The sequence below is a fragment of the Neopsephotus bourkii genome, unplaced genomic scaffold (genome assembly GCF_033783945.1).
Source record: "Neopsephotus bourkii isolate Nb327-2 ecotype Australia unplaced genomic scaffold, CSIRO-AGI_Nbou_v1 NB_309, whole genome shotgun sequence".
Classification (NCBI taxonomy): Eukaryota; Metazoa; Chordata; class Aves; order Psittaciformes; family Psittacidae; genus Neopsephotus; species Neopsephotus bourkii.
Window position 1 is genome coordinate 579,473 of NW_026900817.1, and position 11,778 is coordinate 591,250.

The 11,778-nt window shown below is 52.3% G+C and overlaps 1 protein-coding gene across 1 annotated transcript; it reads left to right on the forward strand.

The window, feature by feature from the left end:
• Positions 1–603: 603 nt before the first annotated feature.
• On the forward strand, positions 604–6,126 carry LOC133208946 (keratin, type II cytoskeletal 1-like). Its single transcript, XM_061347220.1, has 7 exons — positions 604–1,765; positions 3,076–3,293; positions 3,924–3,984; positions 4,436–4,531; positions 5,046–5,210; positions 5,296–5,421; positions 5,707–6,126. Exons 1-7 carry the CDS (start codon positions 1,190–1,192, stop codon positions 5,929–5,931), a joined length of 1,467 nt encoding a protein of 488 aa, XP_061203204.1. The 5' UTR covers positions 604–1,189; the 3' UTR covers positions 5,932–6,126.
• The last annotated feature ends 5,652 nt before the right edge of the window (positions 6,127–11,778 follow it).

Consider the following 11,778-nt stretch of genomic DNA (forward strand, 5'->3'; position numbering starts at 1 on the left):
GTGGTTTTGGAGACAGTGCACCAGATCTCAGTTGTCTTCTTGAGCTGTTAGTCAAGGCTGAAGGCTCACAGTGGTGTTGTCAGCATCAGGACTTGGCTCACAAAGGGGCATTGAGTCCATTGCCATTGAGTCTTGCACCGGAGTGTGCTCAGACTGAGAAGCTGGAGTCTTGCACAGAGATGAAGAGGGATGGGTCAGGCTCAGAGGGAGAACCTGGGGAGAAAAACTTGGAACCCACCTCTGGATTTGACATCTCAGCTCTCCAGTAGCAGGGGCTTTAAAACACACTCCACAAACAGGCAGGTTTAGTTCATGGTCTATCTATTCCCACATGGAAGAGTAGGAGCAACCACAGCAGAAGAGTCCTAGTCTGTGAGAAGTGATGGGTCATTTGTTCCCTAAAGCAATCTCATCTTTAATACTTCAAAGATTCATTCAATTGATTGAAATTTCTCTCAGAGCTTTCTCGTTTCCATTTAAAACTCCACATCCATTTATTTAAAGCTAAAAGTGATAGAGGAGATCCCATTTTATCTGGTTTTTAGGCACTATTTCAGCTTTATGGACCAAAGACAATGCCGTGAGCAAGAAGAGCCTCTCCCTGCAGGACCAATACTTACTCCTGGGTGGAAATACTGGGAATGAGAGAAAAGTGGCAATGGGAAGCTAAGGGATCTTCCCTCCTGGTAGGAGGTTCTGGTGACACGGTGAAGCAAGGTCAGCCACCCCCACGTCAATGTGAGGACAGTATCAAGGCCTGGTTCTCGTGAAATGAGAGGCCAAAAGAGGTGGGGAGGTGCGAAGGAGAACAAGGCACGGTGATGTGCATGGATAACTGTGCGAGCTGTAATTAATATGGAGGGCAGGCGAAGGAGATAAGGAAATCTCATCCCAGCAAAGCTCATGAGTCAAGCAGGATTTGGGGAATTTCACAACATCTCCGTTGGTGTGTGTGGTGTTTACTCTGACCTCTCCTCAGGCAGCCTTAATTGCTGCCTGATGAACCAAACCCAACAGCATTAACAGACCTGCTAATTACCACGGAATGGAGAGGAACTCCTCCACAACATATAAAGGAGAACTTCCATCACCCCCGGCAGAGGAGCTGAGGATCCTTCGCTCTCGTTTCTCCTCCTGCTTTGCCACCTTCCCCGCTGCTCTCTCGTCCTAACACTCTGCAGGCAGCACGATGAGCTGGCGCTTCTCCCAGTTTGGGGATGGCAATTTCAGTTCTTCTTCTGCTCACTGTGGCACGCTTGGTGCTGGGAGAAGCTCAGGTACCGTGAGCCATTGTGAAGACAATAGAGGACAAGGAAGATACCGTGGTTACGGGTATGGTTACAGCAGCAGGAGTCTCCACAACCTTGGTGGCTTTAGGAATGTTTTTACCAGCGGAGGCTACGGAGGAGAAGGAAGAGGAGATGGGATGTGCCTGGGGTTTGGTGGTAGGGGACATCTGGATAGGGGCTTTGGTAGAACAAGGTATTTTGTGAGAGCTTCTCAAGGGGGTGAAGCACAGCTTGGCAGCACATATGGAAGAGTTGCAGGCAGGGAGGTGCTTGGTGGAAGCACCTTTGGTGAAGGAGGGGCTGGACAGGGCTTGGGGCAGGCTGGTGTTACCAGAGGCATTGAGGAGGTCCATGTCAACACCAACCTGCTGAGGCCAATAGAAGTACAAGTGGACCCTGAGTTCCAGAGAGTGAGATTGGATGAGAAAGAGCAGATTAAGGATCTCAACAACAAATTTGCATCATTCATCGATAAGGTGAGTCCCTGTTCTCTTTTGCACCATTTTCGGGAAAGGGGGAACTGTAACGGGTCCCGCTCTGCCCATGTGAGTCATAGGACACGTTTAATGGCATCTTCTCCCCTCAAAGCCCCAGCACTGGCTTGATTCCCTCTTACTGGTGTGAGGTTTTTAATAGCTTGCTATAAACATGAATCACATTTAGCCCTGGGATAAGTATCTCTGAGTTGTCTTTGGTGGCAGAAAAACAGCAAAGTACCAGGATGTCACCAGCACGTGAACTCACTCATTGACTCACTGGAGAAGTGTTCTGCATGGCTGGAAATCTTCTGGGGCCTGGGAATTGCTGATGGGGGATGGACTTGAACATCCTTCATGTGTTCTGGTTTTATTCATTTCTTTATTGATCTTCCCCAAGCAAAGTGTTGTGTTTCTCCAAGTCACAACACAAATGGGCTCTTTGCTTGGAGGTTCAGCCTCTTTGAGGAGGCCAGTGACCCCCACATCTTTCTTCTTTATCTGCTACAATGCTTTCACCTCTTTTTGCAGTCTGGTCTTCTCCTTCATTGCTACTCATAGGTACAGGAACAAAACAGCCACAAAACGGCTTCCACCCTTCCAAACCTCCTGCTTTCAGTCAGGTGTTGACATGTGTCTCTGCATGGGGTGGAAGCTTGTGTTGTGTGTTACATGTGAAGACTTAAGGGCTTCTTGTATTCCGTACAGAAAGGGTGTTGGTTGCACCCAGAAGTTTTAATTCCTGGAAACTAGGAGCACTTTTGACTCTTTTCATATTGAAAAGGAAATCAGCTTCCAGGGTAAAATCTGTTCAGTGCCTCAGCTGAAGAGATGCCATCCCTCTGGTCTCTAAACGTATCAGCTCTGCATGCTATAGGTCTGTCTTTCTTCTTCTCTAAGGCAAGAGCATGGTTATATATGATCTGCTGAGAGCGGGCTAACTCTTCTCATATATTCGATGTCTAAGGTAGCCCAAGAACAACCGAACTCTTCCTCCACCCCAATCAACCCCCTAAATATTGTGCATTTAAGAGGTGAAAAACCAGCAAAGATTTCAGTATCAGCTTTGAGGAGCAGCAGCAAAATCAAACCCATCTTATGCAACAGACTGGGACAAAAGTTGTCCCTCCTTCATTGTAACCTGTGCTGGTATCAGTGTTGGTTCAATCGGTCTCACCCAATGAAACCTCTGGATGTTACTGCATTGGAAATTCTAATTTGGGTTTGTTTTCTATTGGGACCAACGCTGATATTGGTGTTTCCCCCAGTGCCCTGCAGTGCCTGAGAGGTTCTTCTCTTTTGCCTTTCAGGTCCAGTGTCTCGAGCGACAGAACCAGGCTCTGATCGCCAAATGGGAACTGCTGCAGCAGCAAAGTGTCCGACCAGAAGAGAGCAGAAACATCACCTCCTTCTTCCAGTCTTACATTAGCAACCTGCAGAGGCAGCTGGAAACGCTCCAGAGCCAGCGGGAGCAGCTGGATCCGGAAGCTTACAATATGCTTCAGCTTGTGGAGGATTATAAAAAGAGGTGAATAATCACAAGTGTGGGGAAAAGCAGGCTGGAATTTGCCATGGCAATGCCCTGGGATGGCACAGCTTGGCTTCGCACCTCCAAAAGGTTACAGCACTGCTCTGCAGTAGGTCCATTAAGGGACTGTGGTGCTGGAAGACTAGAGCAGATTTGGTGAGGGTAGAACCCAGAACAGCAAGAGGGAAATGAAAGACCCTGTAGATATCTCCTACTCTTCCCATCTCCTCCAGGTCCTTCATCCCCCAAGCAATGGGTAACCCAGGTCTCTTGCTGATAGTTGTTGGGTTGTGGTCAACCTGGACAGTGGGGAGGGACAGAGCTGAGAAGTGGGGTCAATGGAGTCAAGTTGAGAAGAGTCATTACTTCTCCTGACTTAGCTGCATCCAAAGGTAATAACGTGTCCACAGCTCTGAGAAATGGGATGCTGAGTTCAGAATTACAGGGGGGTTAGAACTGATCTGGCCCTACCCCAGCTTGCTGACTAATTCAGCACAGAGTTTTGCAGGTGCCAGAAACTGCAGTCAGATGAAGTTGACACATTTCCTTGATGGATGATTCCCTTTGGTTTCTGATCCCCTGATGGAAAAAGTGAGATAGCAACAATCAATCTGTTCCTTTTCCATTCAGATTTGAAGATGAGATCAACAAGCGTGCGTCCAAAGAAGAGGAGTTCGTGGAGCTTAAAAAGGTGAAGGAGCTAAATCAAAGCCTCAGAAATAAAGCAGTAACTGGATGATTGCTCAGGTTTTCCAAAGCCAGGTCTTTGCTTAACTTTAACTGTCCTCTAACTGAAGTCATAGATTCATAGAGTTAACTAGGTTGGAAAAGACCTTTAAGACCATCAAGTCCAACCTTTACCCCATGGAAAGGCACTGAAACTGCATATTTTTACTGCCAGACTGGAGAGGAATCATCTCCTCTGGAGACTGAACCAGTCCTTTTTAGGATGAGTGCAGGTCTTTATTCACTCCCTTTCCTTTTGTTCCACTTGCTTTTCAAATGAGAGCTGAGGTTTATGGAACATTATTTGGCTCCAGGAATGAAGGGCTTATAGAAATGTACCAACTCTTGCAAGAACTGCACTTCAGGGGAGAATCTGAACCAAAGAAACACAAATGTGCCAATGGCTTTCTTTACAGGAACTGGACAGTGCTTACATGGGAAAAATGGAATTTGACATTCGGGTGGAAATCCTGAAGCAGGAGCTTGAGTTCCTCAGATGCTTGCATGAAGCTGTGAGTATTAAGCTCCTCAGGTTAAAAAACTACCCTTAGGTCTTGAAGGACACGGGTCTTCTGTAGGGTTCCCAGAAATATTGCCTGAATGTTTTGCTGTGGAGAGTGGATCATCATGGGATGGTTTGTGTTGGAAAGGACCCTAAAGCCCATCCAATTCCAACCCCCTGCCACGGGCAGGGACCCCTTCCGCTAGAGCAGGTGGCTCCAAGCCTCTGTGTCCAACCTGGCCTTGAACACTGCCAGGAATGGGGAAGCCACAGCTTCCCTTTGACCACAACCTTTGTCTTTGACCTGTAAAGTCCTTTTCAAACTGCAAGTGAGATGGGGTCTGGTGTGTCACAAAGGGTGAGGAGATACTTAATGAAAAAGGTGGTGGGACAATAGAACCTGGAGGATGCAGGTAGGGAAGTTCCAGTGGGTTTCTTCTGGAAGGTGCCATTTCTTTCCTCACGACACAACCTGGAAGGCTCACATAACACTGTTAAAATCCCAAACCTTGTTTCCCTTTCAGGAGCTGTCCCAGCTGCAAACAGTAGTTGGCAACACCAATGTCGTTCTGTCCATGGACAACAGTAGAGAACTGAACATGGACGGCATCATTGAAGAAGTCAGGCAGGAGTATGAGACAATTGCTCAGAGGAGCAAAGCTGAAGTAGATGCCATGTACCGGGGCAGGGTGAGTGGACATCGACAAGACATGGGGGCAAGTCTGCTCAATGGAAAAGAAACCAAAAATGTCTTTTTTCTTCTCTGCACACCAGTACCAGGACCTGCAGAACATGTGGGTAAATCAACGTGAGCAGCTGAGCAGCAGTTATAAGGAAATCCAGGAACTCATCAGGCAGATCCAAAGGCTTCAACCAGAAATAGAAATTGCAAGGAAAAGGGTAAAGCTGACATTTTCCAGCAGGAGTTAACTATCTAAGTCACTTCTACCTGGGGACTGGGTGCAGGATAACTCAGCCTGTCCCTTGAAGGCAAACCTAGAGAGGGTGAATTCTCCTCTAAATGGAGCAGATACAGGTTTTGGCTGTCTACACTGGGATTCAATTTGGGTTAATTTACCCTAGGTTCTGTCATTGAGGCAGGTGTTTTGATTCCAGAATCCTGCCAGAAGGGTTGGAAAAGCCCATAGGATGGAAATGGGAACATTCTGTTTGTGCCCCCTGCAGAGCACCAGCCTCCAAGAGAGCATCAAAGATGCTGAGATGCGCGGGAGCAGTGCTGTCAGGGATGGCCAGGAGAAGCTCCAGGAGCTGGAAAACGCCCTGCAGCAGGCCAACAACGACCTCGCTCATCTTCTTCATGATTATCAGGAGCTGCTGAACGCAAAGTTGGCCTTGGATATTGAAATCGCCATGTACCGATCACTCCTTGAGGAGGAGGAGACCAGGTAGGTAGGAGCTATCCATCCTGGAGAGAAGCACCAACACCAAGCAGAGAGTCCCATTCTTTGACCTATCACTTGGATCTCCAGAATTAATTGCTCTATCGTTCACTGGCTCATTGATAGAGCCTACCCTGACTTGGTCTTTTATTGAGTGCATTGTCTCAATGTCACTTTTCCTTCACAGGATACAGGAAGGGTCTCCTGCCACCATCTGTAAGTACCTTGCTTTTTAAGAGCACCTTTACCTGTTTGGTGTCTGTGGTAATAGCATCTACCCTCAAAGCAAGCTATGGTAGTTCCTAGCTTAGTTCCTAGCTTAGCTCCTATAATATTTCCCTAGTGCTCTTGTGTAATCCTCTTGTGCGTGCGAATACGTGTGTATATGCATGAATATGTCAGCCCTGAGATAGTGACTTTGGAACATAATGGGTAACTTCAACCAGATTTGTAAGAATTGAGAAACTCCTCATTATTCTATGGGTCTCTTATTCTAGAGGTCATTATTCTATAGGTCGATGTGCTCATTGCATGTCAGAAGTGAAGGAAAAACCCCACTAGTTTGTGGAAGACAGAGGCCAGCTAAAGGAGAGAGGATCCCATATCCCAACTTCCCTGAAGGAAGGGCTGCAGTGAGTGTTCCTAGAATCATGGAATGGTTTGGGTTGGAAGAGACCTTAAAGCTCATCCAGTTCCAACCCCTGCCATGGGCAGGGACCCCTTCCACTGGAGCAGCTTGCTCCAAGCCCCTGTGTCCAACCTGGCCTTGAGCACTGCCAGGGGTGGCCCACACATAATCACGTACATGAGTGGTGCTTATGGCTGTTGTGAGTAAGAATAAGGAGAGCATCATTTCCGTTTCTTGCAGGTGTCGTTGACCACAATCCGAGTGCTGCTGGAGTCTATGGAGTCAAATTTGCAGGCTTGAAAAGAGGGAAAGGGGGGGTGAGCTCTGGAGGTGCCACCACGAGCACGAGCAAGGGGTCGATCCCTGGAGGAGAAAAAGGGGGAAGTTCTGGAGGATGGGGATCGAGCTCTGGAAGTGGTGGTTCCATAAGTGGAGGAGGAGGAGGAGGCTCAAAAGGAGGCTCAGGATATGAAGGAGGAGGAGGAAGCTCTGGAAGTAGTGGGTCCATATGTGGAGGAGGCTCAAAAGGAGGTTCAGGGTATGGAGGAGGAAGCTCTGGAAGTGGTGGGTCCATATGTGGAGGTGGAGGAGGAAGCTCAAAAGGGGGCTCCATCTGTGGAGGAGGAGGAAGCTCTGGAAGTGGTGGATCTATAAGTGGAGGAGGAGGCTCAAAAGGAGGTTCAGGGTATGGAGGAGGAGGAAGCTCTGGAAGTGGTGGGTCCATATGTGGAGGAGGAGGAGGAAGCTCAAAAGGAGGCTCCATCTGTGGAGGAGGAGGAAGCTCTGGAAGTGGTGGATCCATATGTGGAGGAGGAGGAGGCTCAAAAGGAGGTTCAGGGTATGGAGGAGGAAGCTCTGGAAGTGGTGGGTCCATATGTGGAGGTGGAGGAGGAAGCTCAAAAGGAGGCTCCATCTGTGGAGGAGGAGGAAGCTCTGGAAGTGGTGGGTCCATATGTGGAGGTGGAGGTGGAGGTGGAGGAGGCTCAAAAGGAGGCTCCATCTGTGGAGGAGGAGGAAGCTCTGGAAGTGGTGGGTCTATAAGTGGAGGAGGAGGCTCAAAAGGAGGTTCAGGGTATGGAGGAGGAAGCTCTGGAAGTGGTGGGTCCATATGTGGAGGTGGAGGAGGAAGCTCAAAAGGGGGCTCCATCTGTGGAGGAGGAGGAAGCTCTGGAAGTGGTGGGTCTATAAGTGGAGGAGGAGGCTCAAAAGGAGGTTCAGGGTATGGAGGAGGAAGTTCAGGAAGTAGTGGGTCCATATGTGGAGGAGGAGGAGGCTCAAAAGGAGGCTCCATCTGTGGAGGAGGAGGAAGCTCTGGAAGTGGTGGGTCCATATGTGGAGGTGGAGGTGGAGGAGGAGGAGGCTCAAAAGGAGGCTCCATCTCTGGAGGAGGAGGAAGCTCTGGAAGTGGTGGGTCTATAAGTGGAGGAGGAGGCTCAAAAGGAGGTTCAGGGTGTGGAGGAGGAGGAGGAGGAAGCTCTGGAAGTGGTGGGTCTATAAGTGGAGGTGGAGGTGGAGGCTCAAAAGGAGGCTCCATCTCTGGAGGAGGAGAAAGCTCTGGAAGTGGTGGGTCCATATGTGGAGGTGGAGGTGGAGGTGGAGGAGGAGGCTCAAAAGGAGGCTCTATCTGTGGAGGAGGAGGAAGCTCAAAAGGAGGCTCCATCTGTGGAGGAGGAGGAAGCTCTGGAAGTGGTGGGTCCATATGTGGAGGAGGAGGAGGCTCAAAAGGAGGCTCCATCTGTGGAGGAGGAGGAAGCTCTGGAAGTGGTGGGTCCATATGTGGAGGTGGAGGTGGAGGTGGAAGTGGAGGAGGAGCCTCAAAAGGAGGCTCCATCTCTGGAGGAGGAGGAAGCTCTGGAAGTGGTGGGTCTATAAGTGGAGGTGGAGGCTCAAAAGGAGGTTCAGGGTGTGGAGGAGGAGGAAGCTCTGGAAGTGGTGGGTCCATATGTGGAGGAGGAGGAGGAGGCTCAAAAGGAGGCTCCATCAGTGGAGGAGGAGGAAGCTCTGGATCAGGAGGTATTTCAGGAGGGAGCTCAGGTCATGGAGGATGCATCTCTGGAGGTGGAAGCTCAGGAGGTGGCTCAGGGTGTGGACGAAGAAGTTCTGGCAGTGGTGGTTCCATCTGTGGAGGAGGAGGTATCTCAGGAGGAGGCTCCAGTTATGGAGGAGGAAGCTCAGGTCATGGAGGCTCCAGCTCTGGAACTGGTGGCTCCATCTGTGCAGGAGAAGGAAGCTCAGGAGGAAGCTCAAGCTATGGAGGAGGAGGGAGCTCAGGTCATGGAGGCTCCAGTCATGCCAGTGGAGGTTCCATTTATGGTGGAGGAGGTATCTCAGGAGGTGGCTCAGGATATGGTGGTGGAGGCAGCTGTGGAGGAGGATCAGGATATGGAGGAAGCTCAGGTCATGGAGGTTCCATGACTGGAGGAGGCTCCAGCTCTGGAGGTTGGGGCTCCAGCTCTGGCAGTGGCAGATGCAGTCCCCATGGTGGGGGTCTGAGCTCTGGCAGTGGAGGAAGCTCTGGCAGGAGAGGATCCATCTCTGGAGGGGGAGGAAGTTCAGGTCATGGAGGCTCCAGCTCTGGAGGTTGGGGATCCAGCTCTGGCAGTGGTGGTTGCATTGGTGGAGGGGGCTCAGGATATGGAGGAGGAGGAAGCTCTGGCAGAAGAGGATCCATCTCTGAATCAGGAGGCAGCTCTGGATCAGGAGGTATCTCAGGAGGAAGCTCAAGTTATGGAGGAGGCGAAAGCTCCGGCAGAAGAGGCTCCATCTCTGGAGGTGGCAGCTCTGGAGGTGGCTCAGGATTTGGAGGAGGTGGCTCAGGTATTGGCAGCTCCAGCTCTGGAGGTTGGGGCTCCAGCTCTGGCAGTGGCAGAGGCAGTCCCCATGGTGGGGGGCTGAGCTCTGGCAGTGGAGGAAGCTCTGGCAGGAGAGGATCCATCTCTGAATCAGGAGGAAGCTCTGGAGGTTGGGGATCCAGCTCTGGCAGTGGTGGTTGCATTGGTGGAGGTGGCTCAGGATATGGAGGAGGAGGAAGCTCTGGCAGAAGAGGATCCATCTCTGAATCAGGAGGCAGCTCTGGATCAGGAGGTATCTCAGGAGGAAGCTCAAGTTATGGAGGAGGCGAAAGCTCCGGCAGAAGAGGCTCCATCTCTGGAGGTGGCAGCTCTGGAGGTGGCTCAGGATTTGGAGGAGGCGGCTCAGGTATCGGGAGTTCCAGCTCTGGAGGTTGGGGCTCCAGCTCTGGCAGTGGCAGATCCAGTCCCCATGGTGGGGGGCTGAGCTCTGGCAGTGGAGGAAGCTCTGGCAGGAGAGGATCCATCTCTGGATCAGGGGGAGGAAGCTCAGGAGGAGGCTCAGGGTATGGAGGAGGTGGAAGCTCTGGAGGAGGTTGGGGCTCCAGCTCTGGCAGTGGCGGCTCCATCTCTGGGGGAAGCTCTGGATCAGGAGGTATCTCAGGAGGTGGCTCAGGATATGGGGGAGGAGGAAGCTCCGGCAGAAGAGGCTCCATCTCTGGAGGTGGCAGCTCTGGAGGTGGCTCAGGATTTGGAGGAGGCGGCTCAGGTATTGGCAGCTCCAGCTCTGGAGGTTGGGGCTCCAGCTCTGGCAGTGGCAGAGGCAGTCCCCATGGTGGGGGGCTGAGCTCTGGCAGTGGAGGAAGCTCTGGCAGGAGAGGATCCATCTCTGAATCAGGAGGAGGAAGCTCAGGAGGAGGCTCAGGGTATGGGGGAGGTGGAAGCTCTGGAGGAGGTTGGGGCTCCAGCTCTGGCAGCGGTGGCTCCATCTCTGGAGAGAGCTCTGGATCAGGAGGTATCTCAGGAGGTGGCTCAGGATATGGAGGAGGAGGGAGCTCTGGAGGAGGTTCAGGGTATGGAGGAGGAGGAAGCTCTGGCAGAAGAGGATCCATCTCTGAATCAGGAGGCAGCTCTGGATCAGGAGGTATCTCAGGAGGAAGCTCAGGTTATGGTGGAGGGGAAAGTTCTGGCAGAAGAGGATCCACCTCTGGAGGTGGCAGCTCTGGAGGTGGCTCAGGATTTGGAGGAGGCGGCTCAGGTATAGGCAGCTCCAGCTCTGGAGGTTGGGGCTCCAGCTCTGGCATTGGTGGTTGCATTGGTGGAGGTGGCTCAGGATATGGAGGAGGAGGAAGCTCTGGAGGAGGCTGGGGCTCCAGCTCTGGCAGTGGCAGATCCAGTCCCCATGGTGGGGGGCTGAGCTCTGGCAGTGGAGGAAGCTCTGGCAGGAGAGGATCCATCTCGGGGGGAGGAGGAGGAAGCTCAGGAGGAGGCTCAGGGTATGGAGGAGGTGGAAGCTCTGGAGGAGGTTGGGGCTCCAGCTCTGGCAGCGGTGGCTCCATCTCTGGAGGCAGCTCTGGATCAGGAGGTGTCTCAGGAGGTGGCTCAGGATATGGAGGGGAAAGCTCTGGCAGGAGGGGCTCCATCTCTGGAGGTGGCAGCTCTGGAGGTGGCTCAGGATTTGGAGGAGGCGGCTCAGGTATCGGGAGTTCCAGCTCTGGAGGTTGGGGCTCCAGCTCTGGCAGTGGCAGATCCAGTCCCCATGGTGGGGGGCTGAGCTCTGGCAGTGGAGGGAGCTCTGGCAGGAGAGGATCCATCTCTGGATCAGGAGGAGGAAGCTCAGGAGGAGGCTCAGGGTATGGAGGAGGTGGAAGCACTGGAGGAGGTTGGGGCTCCAGCTCTGGCAGTGGCGGCTCCATCTCTGGGGGAAGCTCTGGATCAGGAGGTATCTCGGGAGGTGGCTCAGGATATGGGGGCTCCAGCTCTGGCAGAAGAGGCTCCATCTCTGGAGGTGGCAGCTCTGGAGGTGGCTCAGGATTTGGAGGAGGCGGCTCAGGTATTGGCAGCTCCAGCTCTGGAGGTTGGGGCTCCAGCTCTGGCAGTGGCAGATCCAGTCCCCATGGCGGGGGGCTGAGCTCTGGCAGTGGAGGGAGCTCTGGCAGGAGAGGATCCATCTCTGGATCAGGAGGAGGAAGCTCAGGAGGAGGCTCAGGGTATGGAGGAGGTGGAAGCTCAGGAGGAGGTTGGGGCTCCAGCTCTGGCAGTGGCGGCTCCATCTCTGGAGGTAGCTCTGGATCAGGAGGTATCTCAGGAGGAGGCTCAGGATATGGAGGAGGAGGAAGCTCTGGAAGGAGAGGCTCCATCTCTGGAGGTGGAAGCTCTGGATCAGGAGGTTTCTCAGGAGGAAGCTCAAGTTACGGAGGAGGAGGAAGCTCTGGAGAGG